At 32.3% G+C, this 22,084-nt stretch overlaps 1 protein-coding gene across 1 annotated transcript; it reads left to right on the forward strand.

Annotated features, from left to right (window-relative positions):
• Positions 1-15,525: 15,525 nt before the first annotated feature.
• LOC107425123 (probable beta-D-xylosidase 6) lies at positions 15,526-19,552 on the forward strand. Its single transcript, XM_016035055.4, has 6 exons — positions 15,526-16,440; positions 16,520-16,686; positions 16,800-16,897; positions 17,037-17,387; positions 17,822-18,238; positions 18,533-19,552. The coding sequence occupies exons 1-6, from the start codon at positions 15,682-15,684 to the stop codon at positions 19,129-19,131; spliced, it is 2,391 nt and encodes a 796-aa protein (XP_015890541.3). The 5' UTR covers positions 15,526-15,681; the 3' UTR covers positions 19,132-19,552.
• Positions 19,553-22,084: the final 2,532 nt, after the last annotated feature.

A 22,084-nucleotide genomic window follows, 5' to 3' on the forward strand; every position in this document is an offset into this window, starting at 1 on the left:
AAACATCCATTGTAGCTAATTTTGATATACTTTTGCATATTTGAGTTGGGCAGTGGGTGTATGAGCTATAAGGCATGGAGTTTTGTGGGCACAACAAAATTGGCAACAAGATGGCATTATAAACACATTAGGCATCAAACAAATATGATGATGTCTGGTATTGGTTTTTTTATCATTAATTACTCTATTGTTTTACATGCTGCACAAATGACAGTAGGACAACATATAATGTTGAAAGACTCTGCAGCTTTACAGTTATTATATATATATGTTGCTTTGCCTCTTATTTAAACTTGGTTATATCTTCCACCTAATTCTTTTCGTTCTATATTTGGAGATCATTAAAGTTTATAATATTCTTTGATCACATGTTTTAGCCAAAGAGTTAACGGGTAGAAAGCATTCGATGTGCATTTTTTTAATCTTTTACATAAAATATATAAACACTCGTTTATTTACCATATATGTACATACCAATCATGTCTAACTTAATTTTTCTATTAAATAATATAAGCACTTGAATTATAATTTTGACGCCAAAGTGGGTTACATTAGATTCGGTTAAAGATTGTAAAGACGAAATTGTCCATAATGCGGAACAAATCAAATAATTTATTATTATTATTATTATTATTATTTTGGTTTAAATCACGCATCCCAAGATGGAGGAAGGTGGGGACAAACAAAGCGACCCGAGACCACGTGAGAGAAGCAACATCAAACCATGTGGCAGTCGAGTCATAAACCAGGTGTTAAAGCAACCCATTTTATTTTGTTTTATTTTGTAATTTATTGCAGATGCGCCAAATTTGGATTCTGGATGAGAACATTAGTAGGTAGCAGTGGTAGAGCTTATATATAGAAAAAATATTCATAAAAATTCATCCTATCCTAATTCCTATGGCTTGCTGATTAGGCAGTCTAGTCCATGCATAGATTACTTTACCCCTTTAATACTTGTCTATTTATCTATTTATATATTCGACTCTCTCTCTCTCTCTCTCTCTCTCTCTCTCTCTCTCTCTCTCTCTCTCTCTCTCTCTCTCTCTCTCTCTCTCTCTCTCTCTCTCTCTCTCTCTATATATATATATATATATATATATCTAGAAACCCCATCATTTTAAAGGTCGAATTCAAAGGAATTATTGCTGAAAATGCAATAGAAAAATGGCTAAATTATATTATTCGGATCTATGATGACACTAATTTGAGAGTAGTTTTAATTGGAATTGCAACTTTTTATTTTTATCTTTTTCATAGAAATGGAGGGGTTTTAAGACGACAAACATTGCTTTAATGATCAATTCGATCTATTTCCTTAAGTTTGGCAAGCTACAGGAAAAACATATAAAATTATAAAAGTACCTCCTTGAAATGTAGAGATAAAATGAACCCAATTTATATAATATAAGTTCTATTTTTACAAATTGACAAATTAAACTTTGGTTAGGTGCAATACTTATCTTTCAAACCTGCACGTCATATCTAACACCTTTTGCATTTTTTTCTATCTTAAATCTTAATGATGTTGGCGTTTAACTGTATATGGACGTTATATTCTTAAATTATTGGTCTGCCAGTATTTTACAACACAAAATGAAACATTCCCTTGTCCAAAAACACTAATCTTCAGATATCAAATAATGTGAATATTATATATATATATATATATATATATTATTAAATATCAAAAAATTAATTAATAACAAATAAGGTTAGCTCAATTGAAATGCCTCTTACATCTACATTTAAAAAATCATTGTTCTATTTAAGAAATCATCATTCCAAAAAAACTATTTTCTTTTAGATTATAAATTATTTTAATTATCAAAATAACCTTAAATGACGACATATTAAAATCCATAGCTTCTCAATCATGTGCTTTGTTCATGTCTAGAAAAGCATTAATTTACTGACAAAAATCTCTCGGAAATTAATCCAATCATGGCATGCCATCTCTACTTGTTAGTTGGTATGGTAATTTGGATAATAAAGTTAATGGAAGGTAGGTTTGAATTTGAAAAAGGCTGTTTGTCACCAACAAGAAAAGATATTGGTGCGTCCTAGATTTGTGTTTTAATATCCCTTATCCCTAATCTATAGTTTAAATATATACGTTAAAATTTGAAAAAAAATATTTATTACCATTAATGATATGTTAATAAATAAGTTGGTAAGATGTATATTACGTTTGATATGTGAATTATAGTTATTTTATCATAAATAGAATTAGATTTTTTTGAAATAAAAATAATGAAATGGAATAATAATTCTTTATTCTATGTTTGCTTGATGTTACGGAACAAAATGCTGAATGCTTATTCTAGATAAATACAGAAAAATAAACTTATCACTAACATTTTTTTTTTTTTGAAAAAGAAAATAATTTTACATTTGATTTTATCATAACTCATATATATAGATCTTTGCTCTCTCTCTCTCTCTATATATATATATATATATATATATTATATCTATGAAATACACAAAAAAATATTAAAATAATTTTTGTTTGCTCAAAAATAAAATAAATACATAAATATATACATCCAAGAATTTAGACGGAAACCATCCAAAAATAAAAACTGGAAAGCTTAACTATTTATATCCTTTCAACTGCAACTTCACAAATGCAACATGCAACAGGGGTACTGGGAAATAGAAAACGGGATATATAACAAAGTAAAGAAGACTAATAACGATAGGTAAAAAATAATAATAACAAAAAATAAAAAATGCGAAATATGCACGTTGAAGAAAATAGAAAAAAAAAATTAAAAACATTTATTCAATAACATAAAATAAATCATAAATCATGAATATTTAATTTTAGAAAACAAAGATCAATAACGATTTCCAATATAGAGGCTCTGATATAGTTGGAATGCCAATACGAAGTTGAGAGTACTTACACATATATATATATATATATGAAAAAAATAATATTTGTCATTAGTGTGGTTACTATTATCATTTTACATGGTAATAAATTTTATATGTTTATATAAATAAAAACAGCTAACAACAAGTGAAGTACTAATTATGTTTTCAACGGCTTTGCCTTGCTCATGCCAAACAACTAAAGTAATTTCTCCACAACATGATAATGATCCCATGTATATATAAAAACCATATAAATATTGGATCTATTGATATATATATATATATATATATATATATATATATATATATAGATATCTAAGGTATTGGAGGTCTCAATGGTAAAGTCAAGCTTTTGTAACTCGGTGATGAACTCCAGATTTTGGCTTCCCAATTTGCTGGTGAGCACTAGGTTTTCTAATTCGGCTTTAACACTTAGCTTTGACTAAAATTCGTCTTCTTACCTTCCAATAGTGGTTTTAATTCTCAGCCTCGTAAGAATATCCTTGAAGCAATTCAATAGTTTAAGTATTAAATTCACACAACTCTTAAAAAAAGGAAAAAGGAAACGAAAAGAAGACGGAGTTAAAAAGATGAAAATCATAATATTTAAACAAAAAATAAAAATAAATAGAAATTACCTTGTATAGATGAATTGAGAGAGATGGAAACCAAACACTCAAAATAGAAAATTTTCTTTTAAATATAGGAAACTCGAAGTCGAATCTTCACTTTACGTAACGTGACGTACATTAAATATACGCTTTCTTATTCACCTTGTTAAAAAATAAATATTTATAATTCTTTAAATTTGAAAAATAATTACTTTCTTAGAGTAGATATATTATCCAACCTTTCAGCAAAAAAAAAAAGAAAGATATATTATCCAGCCAAGCAAGCTATTAATAATTCTTTTAAAAAATAGCTATTTTTCTTTTTACATTTATATTTCCTTCTATCAAACGTACTGTTAGATCCGGAGCAGATTGTATGTAAAGATACTAGCCAATGATGATAGTTTGTTGTGGCAAATAATAATATTTTAAAAATTTAATTATAAATGTTTTTATATGAATTTCCAACTTAACATATTGGTGATAAATTTACTTGGGAAAAGAATTTGGAAAGAAACGGGAATGGAGCGTCGACATAGAAGAAGGCACAAGGTGCCGTGGCATTGACAAGACCACGAGGCTAAGGGGGATTGGTTTTTAGTAAAAGCAAGGAATGGAAAAAAAAGAGGGAAAAAAAGGTAAAAGAAGGGTGGTATTCGTACACATAATATTTGTTTGATTTACAAAACACCAAGCAACGCCCACAATATACAAATCAATGTCTCTCTCTCAGATACCAAAACCGCTTTTCAGTCACTCGTTTTTTCTTTTATATAGGTTTTTTGCCTCTGCATTTGTTGTTTTTTGGGTTTTGATTATGAGGCCCCACCTCGATTTTGTGGTGTACGATTGCTGTTTTCAGACAATGAAAGAGAGGGTGATAGAGATAGAAAGTGAGAGGGTTCTACACTTTTTGCATGAGAGGCCGACCTCTCCAACGTCATTGTTAATTTCTTCTTGGTATATTAATTCTTTATATTATATACATTTTTCACGGGCTTGCATTTTTTTTTTTTTTACCACGCTCTTCCAACCATTCCAACAAATTACAATGTCCTTTTAATTAATAAATCAAAGGATTTTTCTTTTCATTTTTTTTTTTTGGGTAAATGGTTGGTTTTATATTTGGCTGATCATCATCAACATATATATATATATATATATATCGAAAATCTTTTTGAGTGTTGATGAATCAAATTTATAGTCAGATTTTGTTCGGTTTCTATTTTGTCGCTTGATTTATATAATGTACCTACTATATACATATATATAGTAGCGGTCTATTAGTTTTTTATTTAAAGTTTTCACACTTAGAAGGTAGAGATAGACTCTCTCTCTCTCTCTCTCTCTCTCTCTCTCTCTCTCTCTCTGATGGGCTAGCTTGGTTATTTTTCCAAAGAAATTTTGAGCTTTTTTTTTCTTTTTTTTTTTTTTGGGCAAAGCGGAAGAAATTCTGAGTTGCGCGTGGGCATATCTATATTATGGGATGGTACTGTGCCTGCAGGTTATTTCTCTGTAAAAAATAAAAAAATTCTTTCTGTGTAAAAGGGAGAGAAAGAGAGGGTCTACCACGAAGGTAAGTCTGAAAGGGCATGTGGGTGTTGGGTCTCTAAGATCAAAAAACCAAAGAGGCCGTGACTTGTTGTGAGGTCAATCATGGGTCAAATCCCACACAAGAAAACGAGGGGAGGGATAGAGAGGGACTCACCCAAAAAGCTTCATAACACACAAACAAAAACAAAAAACAAAAGAGTCTCATCAATTTACCCCCAAAAAAAAAAAAAAAGTCTTATTAAAAGCTGTGTAACTAATCAATTATAACACTATCTAGTTATTATACAGCATCAAAATTCACTAATTCATAAAAAGAAAGAAAAATCAAAATTCACTAAATTACCAACCTCATCTCTTAATTCACTTTCATCCCATGCATCCTCGACCTCTAGCTTCTATTCTCTACCATATAATACTCGATAAATTTTGATCATCTTCAAAGAGGGATTAATCTATTAGATAGGGCCCTTTGACCCAGTGTTTGTGTTTATGAAATAAAGTATATGCACTAAAGCAACTTTTAATAATTTTGAGATTGGTCACATATAGATTACAACAAATAGAAGAAGACAATACTTGTGTCCAGATTTTGCAGAATAGAAAGGGTGCTTTGATAGTGATTTTTCACCAATTAGAGTTCATTGGAGGAGTATATAATTTCTGTACATATATATGAGCCCATAGAATTTTGATGCTCATGACTTTTGTTCATGGCAAATCAAAATCCAATCCAAACTCTTATTTATTTGTTTTTATTTTTTTCTGTTGCAAAGTCAATTATTATTTAGGCATTCGATTTTTCTTGCAGTCGAAGTTTCTGTGAAGTTTGGATTAAGCTTTACTTGGTCGGTCTGCAATTCAGACTAGACAACAAAATTTTTAAGATTTTTCATGAGGGGGAGATTCTAGACACGGATATTTTGAGTCATCCTCTCATATATGTGCTTTATCTTTCAGTATACCAATTTCTGCGTAATTTTTTTCCTTTTTTTTTTTTTTAATAACGAAAGACACTGATTTTTGAGGATTCCCCAAAAAAAAAAAAGAAAAAAAAACCATTTGATCGTTACTAACAAGAGATTTTGTTACTTTAAATTAGAAAATTTTATGCATAAAAATATTAGTCATATAAAACTTACGTGGATTAACTTTATGATTAAAAGTTTTAATTTTAAACCAACCAGTCAAACGTGTATGTATTTTAATTTTAAGACTAAAACTCGAAATAACATTTGATCAAATTAAAATTTTGTGCACGTCGTGACTATAAATATTAGTTTAAAAATTAATATTTGTTGTGATTAAATATGACCCTTGCTGCATAGCATTTTGTTAATTTATATAAATATGACCAATAGTATTATTTTGACAATTTCTTTTGTTAACATTTTATTTGTTAATTATATCAAGAATCTTTAACAGAAGGCATGGGAAATTAGTAATTACTGCTGCACTGAAAGTCCAAAGTATATATATTATATATGACCTTGGTGAACAAAAGTATATAAAATATATAGCTAAATGTAAAATTGGACATTGAAATTGTGTTGCTCATAGCAGCATTAATATACTATGAAAAACGTTATTTCAGTGGGGATAGAAAAAAAAAAAAAAGCAAAAATGGTACTCCAATGAATATTTTCAAAATCCAGCAGAATATAACATGGATATACTAGAAAATGATGAACAAAATATATAATTATATAAATTGTAGAATATCACTATTCAGGTGATTTCTAAAGCAAAAGCTGGAAGTAGCAACTGCTTTTTGAATAAAGTCAAATGATGAAATATGCCAGGATAAGGAAAAAAAAAAAAAAAAAAAAAAGAAAAGGAAAGAAAAGAAAGAAAAAGAAACAATAAAAAATGAACAATTTGAGTACCATATAGAAGTCAAATTTTAACACTATTACTTTCACTTTTTTTAATGCTGTTTTCAATTGGATATGGGTCCTCAAAGAAGGAAGATGCTCCCAAAACCTTGGTAATGATCATGTCTAACTAGCTGATAATTTATGCCAACATTTAGTATTGGATTTATTAAGAAAATGAACAAAGATTCAATGCCTTCCTAATGAAAATTTTATCATGCATGTGGCTCTATCTGCAGAAACCCTAATGCGATTTGATTTACACCCACATATCAATTTTCACTTTTCTCTCTCAGTTTGTTTCATTGAAAATAGACCTAATGAATTTTCTACCAGGTGTGCGGTTAAAATTTTTCTAGGGTTCTAGCATACTTAAACCCCAAGTTGATGACGAGCCATATAGACAACTGTATATGATCAACTTTTTCCAATCCCATTGGAAGTTTTCTGTCTTTTTATGTTTATATTCACATGGACTAGATTACCACACACACACATATATATATATATATATATATATATATATATTAATCATCATTATACCACTTGTGTTTTTAAATTCCTTACTCTAAATCACTGAGAATCATCTTTCAAATGATACGCCAAAATTTGGCAATATATATGTATATACAATATATATAATTCATATTAGAATATTCAAACTTTATAATACAATGCAAATTATAAATCAAGCTAATTTCATTTGCAGTGCATCCTTACTTATATGCGCATTGTATATATGTTGATTTTTATGAAGTGTAGATATCCTAATGAGATTAATTAGTACTATATATATATATATATACAGATACACAATCCCTTTTTACTCAATGTCACATCCTATTACGAATAATATATTATATGATATACACACACACACACATCCTATTACGAATAATATAATATGTATATACACACACACACACATATGAATGCCCACGTCTCAGAGCCAAAAGAAAAAAAAAAAAAAAAAAAAAGAGAATGCCCACGTCGTATTACTAGTGATAGAACTTTGATGTCCGCATAACCTAAGCGACAATGTCTAGGATAATAAAATTATATAATATATACACACACATTTACATGTTAAAATATTAAAATATATACTGCTTTAAAGATCATATATAGACTGACGTATACATTTCCTGAAACATGTATCTGATTACCAGATAACCTTGAAGAGTAGGTCATGGATTCAGTCAGATGTAGTTTTTTGTGTGATATCCATGAAGCCCTACGGACGTGTGGTCCTGGGCTGCCTCAATATCCGCCTTGTTTTTTTTTTTTCCCTCCTGTAAACACATATCAGCTTCTTCTTCCTCTGGATATATATGTCTAAAAACTGCTTAAAGCTAACAAGGCATGTTACCTTGGGAACTATCAGAATGGTACTAGTTTTGAGTTTTGATGAGTACCGATGAATTATGGTTTTACCGCTGACCAAACGTTCATAGACTAGCTAGTTTTTTCTAGATTAAACGAATTATTTAATTAATTTTTTTTCCGTAGTTTTAGGCTGTGATTAGTTTGACAAGTGAAATTTCTGGATAGGAGTGGAAGTGGTAGGCGGTGGTGGCAAGCCAACTTAATTAACTAGGTTCTCTGCTTTTTTGTCTATAATTGTTAGCTTTTTAATTTTTTATTTGGCATAGCCTTTTTAATATACTTTGTTGCTTCATTAGCTTGACCTATAATATTATCCTTCTATGATCAAAGTTGTGTGTTTATAATTTTGAATTAATGCAGATAGCATGAACTATAAAAATAAATGAATGTATCGTTTCCATTATTTGATTAGAAAGGAATTAAAAAGAAAAGAAGCATATAACATAGAAATAAATAATAATAATAATAATAAAGAAAATATACTAACTATATTCTATAACTTTTACGCTTTAGTCTTGGGATTTTTCTTTCCTTGCCACTTTTCCAAACTTCAAAATATAAAACAAAGGTTCTTATATACGTGAAGAAAAAGAATATATATATATATATATATATATATACTTGGTAAAAATGAGGAAAATGAATATATATGATATAACATTGAGGCAACTTGTATTACCAAAAATATATATATATATATATATATATATATGTATATTGAGGCAACTTGAACCTCTAGATTTTGAGTTGGTGGTGATTCCAACGTCATTCTCTTGACAAGATTTGAGATATTTGTTGTTATGTTAGTGAGCTGTATAAATGGTTCTTAAGGCGGATAAACGTTCAACAGGAAGAGAGAGGGACTAAAAAAATGAAAGTTTCATTTCATGTCCAGTCTAAATGCAATAGAAGCAGTGGAAGCCAAAATTTGTCAGACTCAAACAGGGAGTGACATTACCACACCCACACTACTTTTTTTGATGAATATTGAATACATTACCACACAGCTGGAGAGTAAAGGAAAAGACAAATCCATTGCAATTTTTCTACCTTTGTTTAAGACCCAAATTGAATCTTGGCATCCCTTTCTATATTGCATGGCTTTTTCGGTTGGTTTATGCATTTATCAACCAACACATTTTCTTTTACATTATACATTGCATGCAATCCGATATCGATTTGGAACTCACATTATGTGCAAATATTTGGTATCATTCTTTCATTTAGGCATTGAAAAAAGCATCATGAATGACAGAAGCAATATACCTTCAAGAAATTGCATCATCTTTAATTTCTTCATTATAAACATACCCAATTCGACATTTTGCTTCAATCTGCATTGGAGTAGGTCGAAATTCTTTTTTCCTTTTGGTGGTAATAGAGTTGGTCAAGATTCCTAGTAGTAAAAAAGTAGTATAAAAAGTACGAAAGTTCAATTAAAAAAAGAAACGAAAGATTCTTATCAGGATGTGATTCATCAGAACCCAAATATAGACGCACCAGAAGACAGAACAAGAAGGCCCAATGTAATCCCCCAGAATCTTCATAGTCTATTATATACAGCAAAATTGGTCTCCATTTTATAATGTTGGTTGGGCCACCTGAAGTTTGTCTTGGAAAGCCTTTGTTTGTTTCTTCGATTAATGTGATTGGAAATATATACTCCATTTTGATTAATTAATGTGTTTTGAAGGACGTAGGATAATCAAAACCCGACACCAACTGCCCCCTTATTTACCAAAAAAAAATAATAATAAATTTCTTGTCTAATTTTAGAAAATTGTCTTAATTATTGGGTTTAAGGGATCAAGGAGTAGCAGCAATGCCATAAAAAGGACAACAATTTTGAGGAAGCTTCTATTTACACCACAAATAGTAGTAACTACTAATATTAATCTTGACTCGTTCACTTCATAAATTTTTCATTTTCAATTTTGATATATTTGGTTTTTCTAATCGGATATTTCAATAAATTATTCTATAATTTAAAGTTGAGCAATCTAAAAATATTCTACCACCGAAGAAGATCAAATATTCTCTTAACTGTGTTAAAAGGTAATTTGATCGTGCCAAAAGAATAACTAAAATTTTGAAACAATTATCTCGCACTTTTGTTTTATTATTAGCATAAGGTTGAAATTTAAAATTCAATGCCATAAGGCCCACCAAATATGTTCTCTAGATTGAATATGGTCCATATTTAAAATAGTCTATGCAAATGGTAACTAAACCAGCCCAATTTTAGAAGCATGAATAAAGTATCCGAATCTGAAAAATAAATTCTTCCTTACCATATAATTTTCAAACTTCCCTATTAACGATTTCAAGCTAAATGAAGAAACCCATGATAAAAATATAATAACTCTTCTATCTATTTATCTCAATTATAGCTCTAACCAAAAACCATTAGAAAATACAGTGCATAGTATATAAAATTCCTTTACTATGGTTACCGAGCTAAGGGCGTGTTTGTTACGCAGGACTGGGCAGGTCAGGACAGGATCCAGTCCCAATCCGGTGTTTGGAAAGTAAAAATAGGAGGGGGACAGGTTTGTCCCGTTGATCATTTTATCCCAAATGAAGGGGATAAATCTGACCCATCTGGAGGCTGGGTCACTTTTGTCCGACTGAGCTCTCTTCTACCGCATCAAGTCCTTTTATTTCCCGCCACTGATAGGAATCTTTGTCACGGAGGTTCTTGGCGGTTGAGTCTAAACCACTTTCTTTTTGATTCGGAACCCTAGGAGGAGAAGAAGCAGAACTCAGCCTCAGTCATGAACGATCATATCTCCGGCGTGTTTCACCGTCCCATGGCAGGCGTTGTTAAAAGAATCCGGCTAGAGAACTTCATGTGCCACAGTCACCTGGAAATCGAGCTTGGCGACTCTGCCAATTTCATCACCGGTCAAAATGGAAGTAAGTCTCCTCTTTCTATCTTCTCTATGCCTAGGGTTTATGACATCCAGAATTTGTTGATTTTGCCTATGGTTTCAATTTTCTCAAGTTTTTGTTTTTTATTTTTTGAGTGTATTTCTCTGTTTCAACCATACGCACGGTTACCTTTGTTCTCTCTGGTTTTTTAACCTTCGGATCAATCTATATAAATTACCCATTTTTCTCCTAAACGACAATGCAACACAAAATATAATCTATGGCCCATTGTCGTTTAGTTTATTTGTTAAATATTTAATGATTTTGTGTATTGCCCAATGATGTATAAACTCAATGTAATGAGCGGCTTAGCGTGGTTTTGTTCCTCAGGAGCCTTTTGTCATCACCGCCTCTTCTTCTTCTTCTTTCTTCACACACACACACACACACACACACACACACACGCAACCATACACATAATACACACATTCTCACAATTACGGTGGTGTTGAAAGGCTTTCGAAGAACGCCATTTGCTTGAAACTGTGGATGAATCATTCAAAAGCTATGAGGTCCGAGGGCTTTTTATATTTTTATTTTTGTGCATTTCGCTTTTCTAGATGGAACCCATTTGTGAATGAAGCTCCAAACCGGGCTTAGACTTGTTAGAATCTCTTTTTATTTATGGAAATTTTGATTTTTGTTTTTGTTTTTTTTTTTTTTAAATTTCGCATTAATGTTTGTGCATAAAGTATAGATTTTTTTTATGAGCTGCGTTATAGACAAGTGAATGGAGATAAATATGTATTTTTGTGTTTTATTTTAGATTTAATAATATAGATCTGAATGCAAAATAGCTGTTTTAGTATGCTTAACTTGGTTGATTACTGGATGTTTTGTTGGTTTGGGTTTGTTTCTTTGAGTTACTTCTTTTACTACTGGTTGTATAGTTGCTTAAGACCCAAATTTTGACTTTTAAGAATTGTATTGATTGCTTTTGCCCTATGATGGAAAATTTTATTCTGGGAAGTGGTACCGTGAATTTTCACATTGGAGTTTTTTTTTTACATTTTTGCTACTGTTACCATCACCACCACCACCACTTCTTACTCTCTCTCTCTCTCTCTCTCTCTCTCTCTCTCTTCTCAATGCGGTTGAAGATGTAAAGAGGCTCTTATTGAAAATTCAGTGGCTATGCCCCTAATGACCAGCAAGCTATGAGATCTGAGGGCACTTTAGAAAGCTTTCTTTTGTTACTGGCTGGCATTTTACTTTCTACAAAAGCAGTACTTTAAACCCTTTTGGTACTTCCTAGCATGATTGTTAAAATCCCGTTATTTGCAATGCTGTTAAACTTTTATTGATATATTATGTAAATTTTCCCTCTTCCTTTAACGTTGAGAGAAACTTCATTCTTTGGGCATCAGTATTTTCTCTTGTGCTTCTTTACTCTAACCATTAACTGGATCCTTTTGATTAGTGATTCTGTAGCCTGCAGTATTGCTTTAATGAGTTAGACACTTTTAGTTATCTCTTAGACCTGAAGTATCCATAAAGATCTTTCTTAATTTGCATTTAAGGTGGTTGTTGAAATTGTTTCGGACTTTCTTTTAGGTTTCAGTGGCCTGAAGCATAGTGGGAGCACTGTAAATATAACAGAGAATTCAAGTTTGTGAATAACATATAGTTGGTTTATATTTTTTTTTTTTCAAGAGGCATTTTTTGCATTTGAGATATTTTAATGTGCTTCCTATGCTTGCAAAATAGTGTTTTAAGACTTACTTCTTAGTTCAATTTGGTTTGTTTATTTATTTATTTTATTTTTTGTTGCAGTTATGCAAATGTTCATGTAGAAATTAAAAATGAAGGGGAGAATGCTTTGAAGCCAGAAATATATGGCAATGTCATAATTATAGAGCGTAGGATTTCTGAAATAAAACTATAATTATAAAATAGTCCAATCCAGTCCGATCCTGCACCAAACATGGGACAACTAGTCCAACATTCAGTCCAGAACTATACCAAACACAGTACTGCACTATTCGATCCTGTCCGATCCGAACCTATCATGTCCGATCCGAACCTATCCTGCATACCAAACGCCCCCTAAGGGTTTGCAATCTATGCTTTCTTGGGAATTCCCTGCAACTCAAAGAACCTTTTTGATGGATTGGATTTCAACTTCAAGACTCTGTAGAGGAAACATCTTATGCAGCTCATGTAAATTGTAGCTCCGATGCATTGCTAGATTTGATGAAACTCATCTCCAATGATAAATACCATTCTGGTATTGTCATTTTTTAAATTTGATATTAAATACCAATACTAGTAGTAAATTTTAACATTCATACATTTAATAAAACTGCTACTAACATACTCTACCAAAAATATTAAAATAAAACAATGCTAAATTTTAAATTTTATTAAATAGAAATAGATTCCACTTTTAGATTACTTCTTACAAATGAAAAACAAAATAATATTAATCATGATTGTAGGATCAAAAGCCAAATTTGATACAATTTCCCATTTAATGGTCCAAATGGAAAACTATTATTATATTTTAGTAAAGACATATATCCAAATGGCATGCCAACAAGCCTTGAGATGCTAGTGAGGCTGATTTTGTTATTACAGTTCTTGTTCTTGATTTGATTTAATAAACAGAGTAATCATTTTTTTTTCTTAATTACAGCTTTGGGAGGAAATGGAATCTTTTACCACGTCGAGATTGTATATACTCTATAGGGCTAAATTTAGGAATACAGAATATCATTGAGAAGGTGCCTATTAGGCTTTTCTATTTTGGCTAATTCTATTTTACACAAATATATCTATATTTTTTCAATTTATCCAAATTTGGTTTAAAAATGTTATACCACTAAAGATAAAAAATACTCTTGATTTTCTTAAAAGATAATTTGATCGTGACAAAGGGATAACTATAATTTTGAAGCAACTATCTCCACTTTTGTTTTGTTAACATAAGGTTGAACTTTTCTTAGAAGCAAATAAAAATAAATAAAAAAGGCTGAACTTCTAAAATTTAGTTAAGACAAAGCACCCGACGTATATTAGATTGAATGTGGCCTTTACTTAAAATAGTCTATGCAAATCCTTAAAGTAATAAAGCAGTCCAACTTTAAGGCTGCAAATCCTCATGTATCTGATTCTGAGAAAAAAAATTATTCAAACCCCCTTATAAATGACACGTTTATCTATTTATACCAATTATAACTTTTAAAAAAACAGTTTAATAGAATTAGTGACAATAGAATTACCAAAAAAACAAAAAAATGAATTAGTGACAATAATATTATTAAAAATCATTATATTCATAATGACGTAACCCAAAAAAAAAAATCAAATATTATTTATTAAAGTAGATTGGATAACATTTTTCTTATAATTTTTTAGTGACTGATTGGATAATAATATCATTCATAAATATTAGCAAATATATATATATATATAAAAGATAATTTTATGATATGATTGTATTTAAAATTGATATTTTTTGGATGCAAATATCGATTTTGATGTATATAGTATACAAGATATATGTATTTAAAAAATATCAATTTTAAATATGTCCGCATATAAATCATCTGATCATAAAAAAATTTTATATATATATATATATATACAAAGATTCATGAAATGGAAAGTAAGATAGTGAATCTTTACACTCTTACCATAATTATAGGTAATTTTTTTGCTTTTTCCCAAATCTGGGAATATCCATTTCAAACATTTTTATGCAGAGAAGTTCTACCTACACTACAAATTGCACTGTAGACAGTTTCTATTCATATTAAAATTACCAAAAAGTCCGAACCTCCTACCACTCTTTTTGAGCCACCGTGGTTGGCATTGTTCGACTATTTCTTCTCTGCTTGCCCAGACGTACGAATGCATTTTCAGTTAATCTACGACACATGGATTGTGCTCTCTGTCGGTGACTAATGGTGGGGGATCCACGATAGCTTATCCTTTTTTAATTAATTATTAGATATTATCAAGGAAGTATTATATATACATACATATATATATATACATATATGATCCTGCCTAGCCATATGGTGCCATAATTACAGCCAAAAGCAATCGTTTGGGTGGGTTATAATTTGGCTATGAGGTTGTCGTGGTTGTGTAGATTGGCATGTTTTGGGTTCATTGATATGGGTTGTGTCATCTCAGGAGTTTGGGAATCTATTGGTGTTGGTGGGTGGTGGTCGGCAACCGTATAAAGTATTCAAAAGGTTAACGTTTAGGGTGTTTTGGTAATTTCATCTGGATAGGAAACTGCATAAAGTAAATTGCACAAAGAAACTCTTTTATATATTTGATCTCCACACCTGGTTATGTAACAACAAACAACTACCAGTCTAATAATCCAATCTTAAATCATAGATTCTTGTACTGCTCACTGCTCAAAAATAGAAGAAGAAAAACATCCTTAAAAGTCCTGACAGTTCATAACCAACAATTTTTTCAGAGCCCAAATGCATAATCATAGGTTCTTCTTCCTCTTGCTGGTTTTACAATTCCTCAAACTCTGCTCCAGTTTCTCTTCCAACCCACATCATCGTCTGTTCCCCTGCAAGCCACCCCACCATAGCTCTTACCCCTTCTGCAACACCTCACTCCCCATCACCACCAGAGCTCAGTCCCTTGTCTCCCTCCTCACCCTTCATGAGAAGATTCAACAGCTCTCCGACAATGTCTCTGCAATCCCAAGACTCGGCATACCCTCTTACGAATGGTGGTCCGAATCACTCCATGGAATCGCCATCAATGGTCCTGGAGTTTCCTTCGATGGAGTCATCAACTCCGCTACAAGTTTCCCACAAGTGATTCTCACTGCGGCTTCCTTTAATAGGACGCTTTGGTTCTTGATTGGTTCGGCTATTGCTGTTGAAGGCAGAGCAATGTACAATGTTGGGCAAGCTGGGTTGACTTTCTGGGCACCCAATATCAATATTTTCAGAGATCCCAGATGGGGGAGAGGCCAGGAGACTCCAGGTGAGGACCCCATGGTTGCTTCTGCTTATGCTATTGATTTTGTTAGGGGTTTTCAAGGTGCCAATTGGATGTCTGGTAGTGGAATAAGGAATAGATTTGGAGAGACGAGAGTATTGAAAGATGATGATGATGGGAATCGTGAGGATGATGATCTTATGCTCTCTGCTTGTTGCAAGCATTTAACTGCTTATGATTTGGAAAAATGGAAGAAATTCAATAGATATAGCTTCAATGCTGTGGTGAGATTTTGTTCCTTTATTTATGATAGAATCTAGGTGTTTAGAATTTTTGAGCTTTATTTTTTAATATTTTTTATAGGTTTCAGAACAAGACTTGGCAGATACATATCAGCCCCCTTTTCGTAGTTGTGTTGAACAAGGCAAAGCTAGCTGCTTGATGTGTTCTTACAATGAAGTAAATGGTGTTCCTGCTTGTGCAAGGAAGGATCTCTTGGATCAACCTCGGAATGAATGGGCGTTTAAAGGGTAATCTTTTTTTAGAGCTCTAGTTGTGTGTGAATAGAATAGAGATATATTGGATATTCAATCTTGATTTTCGTAGCTGAGTATGTTATGGCCTTTGGTGGCATGAAGTACAGATATATCACCTCTGACTGTGATGCTGTGGCCACGGTTTTTGAATATCAGAATTACACTAAAACTCCTGAGGATGCAGTTGCTGATGCTCTTAAAGCAGGTCATTATAATTGTTTTATTTATTTATTCATTTTTTCCTTTTTGTATTAACTTTGTTGAGAATTTATGGCAATAATTATGAACTAGAATTTATGGATTTTTTTTTTGAAAAGTGTTACAGTTTATTCAGTTATTTATAGGGACGGATATTAATTGTGGAACATACATGCTTCGGCATATGCTCAATGCAACTAAACTAGGGAAGGTGCAAGAGGAGGACATAGACAGAGCTCTTATCAATTTGTTCTCTGTTCAGCTTCGTCTCGGGCTGTTTGATGGGAATCCTAGAAAAGGGAAATTTGGAAGTTTAGGACCTCAAAATGTCTGTACCTCAGAGCACAAGAAATTGGCACTTGAGGCTGCAAGACAGGGAATTGTTCTCCTTAAAAATGATAAAAAAATTTTGCCTTTGAAGAAAAATGAATATTCCTCTTTAGCCGTCATTGGCCCTTTAGCAAACAATGCAAGTAAAATGGGTGGAGGCTACTCAGGTATCATAAAATGTCTGTACTACACCTCTACAGTTTATTAGGTTCATATAAATTTCCTTATTATATTTGGATTTTAGGCAAAGTTTCAGAGTTCGTTAAGTCTTTAGGTTCTCAAAAAACATTATTGCTCTAAATTTGATCATGAATATTGATAATCTATGACTTGTTAGCCACATTCTCGAATCAGTTTTAGAATAATGAAATCCAGTACTGGGCTGAAGCTTGAACTACTAGCCTCCATACTCCACTTTCCTCCCATCTCTCTCCCTCCCTCCCAAAAAATATACGATCACCAAAGAAGCGGGAAAACTGGCATTTGGATTCAATTTCACAAGTGTTCTCAAGCTTACATTATTTCTTGGGTTACTGCATAGTACACAAAATTCATTTGTTACTGCTCCTAAGCTAAGGATTTGCAATTAATACTTTCTCAGGAATTCCCTGCAACCCAAAGAGCCTTTTTGACGGATTTCAAGATTATGCAAAGGAAACATCTTATACAGCTGGTTGCCTTGATGTAAATTGTACCTCTGATGTTGGGTTTGATGAAGCCATTCTTACTGCCAGAAAAGCTGATTTTGTTGTTATAGTTCTTGGTCTTGATTTGACCCAAGAAACAGAAGATCTTGATCGAGTTAGTCTTCTCTTACCTGGTAAACAGATGGCTCTTCTATCCACCATAGCTGCTGCTAGTAAAGAACCAGTGATTCTAGTTCTTACTGGTGGTGGGCCTCTTGATGTATCATTTGCTGAGAAGGACCCACGAATTGCAAGCATTCTCTGGATTGGCTACCCTGGGGAAGCTGGTGGTAGGGCACTTGCAGAAATTATCTTTGGAGATTATAATCCAGGTAGGTATCTAAGAACATGAGTATACCACTCTGAAGGTGTTTTGATGCATGCCATGACAAATAGATCTTTTTTCTTTGTTATGTCCTTATAGTCATTTCCTGGTGTTTAATGATTTAGATATGCTTACATGATCCAGAAACAAAATCCATTATATGTAATATGATAAAGGTTTACAATTCAAATACTGTTAAATAAATTTAGGTTGTTTGTAGTCTGTTACGTATCTGTATCCTTTTTGACTTTGGTTTTGAGTGGCAAAGCCTAACATGATATTTGGATGTAATATAACACAGGTGGAAGACTGCCCGTGACTTGGTATCCTCAGTCATTCACCAGTGTCCCAATGAATGATATGAGTATGCGGGCTGATTCTGCTCGTGGTTATCCTGGAAGAACATACCGATTTTATACTGGAAATGTTGTTTATTCATTTGGACAAGGCCTGAGCTACAGCAACTACGTTTATGAATTCTTATCAGCCCCAAATAAACTAAGCCTAACAGGATCTTTGCAGGCTGGTTCTGGTAGAAAAGTACTACATCAAGTAGGAGATGGGCTTGATTATGTAAACATAGATGAGGTAACTTCTTGTGATTCATTGAGGTTCTCTGTGCAAATATCTGTGAGGAATGATGGAAACATGGATGGTGGCCATGTTGTGTTGTTGTTCTCAAGAGTGCCAAAAGTTATCAAAGGCACTCCAGAAAAGCAGCTAGTTGGATTTGACCGTGTGCATACTACTTCATATGGCTCTACTACAACGAGCATTTTAGTGGATCCTTGTGTACATCTTAGCATTGCAAATGAATATGGAAAAAGAATACTGCCATTGGGTGATCATACATTATCGTTAGGAGATTTAGAGCATCTTGTTTCAATTGAAACAAATTAATGCAACATGTCAATGAAAAAGGTAAATTTACAGATTCAGCATCATTTTTATTGTTGAAACACAGCGCTTGTGGGGAAAAATAATGCCTTGATGGAGCTGAGAAAATGGAAAAAGAATCTTGTGGCCTGATTCCTTTTCTTGTTCCTGAGACTGCCCCCACAAGGTACCGTAAAATAGAAGAAGAATAATCCTTTTGGGCGGAGTTTGAAAGTGTATGGAGCATGTTTGATTGTTGATACTATCTTACTATATCTGTCATCCAGGTTGATTATTTTATCGGGTATGATAGAGAATGAAGGCACAGTTCTGATTATAAAGCATAAATCTCTGAATCCCTGTTAGTCTGTAGCTTAATGTTTCTGTTTCAAGGAAATAAATCCCATATTGCAAGGTTAGGAATTTTCCTACCTAGTTATCCTTATGATATAATTGTGCTTTGGAATTTTATGCAACAGATTTGGCAATCAAAGGCCAACGTAAAATGGTGACCCCTATTCATATATAAAGTCTAGTGCAGACGGCAAATTTAGCATCTCACTGATGGCAAAACATCTCTTTTAATTTATTATCTAAAGTTGAATTTAATTCCCATGATCTGAGGATGTCTCCCTCCGTATAGACTGGTAGCAGATGAAAATCCAATGGTGACAAACCGAGGAAGAACCTTCTTCAAATCAATCTGATAAGAAAGACTGGTATTCTCTTTCGAATCCTAGGTGTTTCCATACTTCCAATGGAGACTTAAAATTCTTCATAGCAGCATAATAGTCGATCCACGCGTTGATGTTATCTCGCTATGCAGGCTAACACTCCAAGGAGTGTAAACCGCAGAAGCAATTTGAATTGCTGTTGATCCGGACCATGCTCAACTGGAGAATCACATTGAGGGTTCGAAATCATGCCGAACTCGACATGGTCATTTTGGTTTCAAGATGAGTCCATGGTTGTGGTATTGAATAGGCATACATATCCTCCTGCTGAATTTGGTGGGATTTGAGAACCCAATGGGGCAAGTTAAAACACAATGCCATGGCCATAACGAGGAGCACCTTGAGTGTTGATGGTGAAGGAGAAATGGGTTGTGAAGTTGGCGAGTCCCATATAGGGTCATTCTCAGCATAGGTGGCTCACCCAACTCGGCATAAATAATCAACTCAATGGCTACAAAAAAATAAAAAAAGGCACTGCATCTCCTTGATACTGTATGTTGGTTTGGTCATGGTCGAAATGAGATATTTGGAAATGATCTGAATAGGAGGCACAAGGAAGAAGAAAAAGAAGGGTCAATATGAACAAGAGAGGTGTTGGTGTTGGTAGAAGGTTGCCCCAAATGAAAACCATGTCTCAGATAAATTTGACAGAAGAAAATGAACAAAGTTTTATAAGTCTTGGACAGTTTATAAATGATTTTGTTTAGAAAACTAGTAAGCGCAAAATGAAATTTTAATTTTTTTAATTTTTTTTAATTGTTTACTAAAAAAATCCGAGATCCCTGGGGAGAAAATACAGGTAAAACCATAAAAAATAAAAAAAATAAAAAAGACCGAAGAAGCTGCTTCTTTTGACTGCAACAGATTACATTCTGGAATCAATGCTTTCCGAGGAGTCTGAAATGAATCAACTTCACAGCTTGTAACGAATCAGTTTCGATAACACCTGCAAAGAAAAATAAAACATATAAAATAAAAACGTAAAATAATCAACTTCCATATAATGAATAATTATATGTACAATAGAATAGAAACATATTTTAATAAATAAATAAATAAATAAACGTGTAATACCTTATCCAAACTTTCTAATCTTCTAAATAATAATTTTAGATCGGATAATAAATAATTAGTTTCTTTATAACAGTTCAGTGATATATATTTTTTCGAACAACAGTTTAGTGATAATTAATAATTAATAGAGGAAAGCGTTGATTTTATTAATTACTGAGTGAAAGAGAGATTTTTTAGATATTGATAAATTGGTATAAATATAGTAATATATGATGGATATAATTGCAAAACTAAATGCGGATAAATTAGTTAAACAAGGTGGAATCATATTACTAGTGAAACATAAATAAGGCATGAGATCTCATTCTAAATAGATCATTCTCAACACATATTTAGAACATTTTCCTTTAATATTCCATGGGACAAGAACGGAATCAAATTCAATTTTGCAGAGTCAGATAACTACTCCTTCTTAAAGCAAAGCCCCAAAAAAAAAAAAAAAAAACACTCCTCCTATGTTATTGTTAGTATTTGGGCTTAGAAACAGGCCCAAAATCGTTGATTGGATTGGCTTGGGCTTGACAACTAGTCCGCCATACAAAAATTCCATAGGTCCTTTTCGGGGCAAGCGAGGAAATATAATGTTTTGATAATAATAGAGCATCAGTCTCTGAATCCCTTGTTAGTCTGTAGCTTAATGTTTCTATTTTAAACGAGTAAATTCGATATTCCATCCAATGGGAATGTAACTTTTTGGTTTAGGAATATTTCTACCTAGTGCTAAATAAATCCTAAGTAGATTTTCTCAGGAAAATTTGACAACATATAAGTGAGTAGTAGTACTGGTTCAAGTTTACTAATCAGAATAACTAAAGCAAATATGAATCTGGTCTCTCTGTCGATTGGATTGGGTTGTTGGTATAATTGTAAGTTGAATTTTATGTGGAAGCAGATTTAGCACTCAAACGCCAATGAGAAAGAAGATGGTTCGCATTCATATGTGAAAAAAAAGTCTGCACAAGACAAAATAATGCATCCATTTGTCACGACTCTCTCCACCTTTTTTCTTTCTTTAATGAATTCCATTATTCCAGGTCATCATGTTCTGTCATTATGAAAAATGATAAAATTGATTACACAAAAAGCAGCCGCAATGTCTTTTTATGCTATATATATGCATCATGAAGGTTTAGAAGAATTAAACCTCCACAAGAAAACCCATTTGTCTA

The sequence above is a fragment of the Ziziphus jujuba genome, chromosome 7 (assembly GCF_031755915.1).
Source record: "Ziziphus jujuba cultivar Dongzao chromosome 7, ASM3175591v1".
Classification (NCBI taxonomy): domain Eukaryota; kingdom Viridiplantae; phylum Streptophyta; class Magnoliopsida; order Rosales; family Rhamnaceae; genus Ziziphus; species Ziziphus jujuba.

Coding starts and splice junctions, on each gene's coding strand:
- LOC107425123 (XM_016035055.4), top strand. CDS start 15,682: ATGCATAATCATAGGTTCTTCTTCCTCTTGCTGGTTTTACAATTCCTC. Junction 17,388..17,821: donor AATGGGTGGAGGCTACTCAG/GTATCATAAAAT, acceptor ATACTTTCTCAG/GAATTCCCTGCAACCCAAAG. Junction 18,239..18,532: donor CTTTGGAGATTATAATCCAG/GTAGGTATCTAA, acceptor AATATAACACAG/GTGGAAGACTGCCCGTGACT.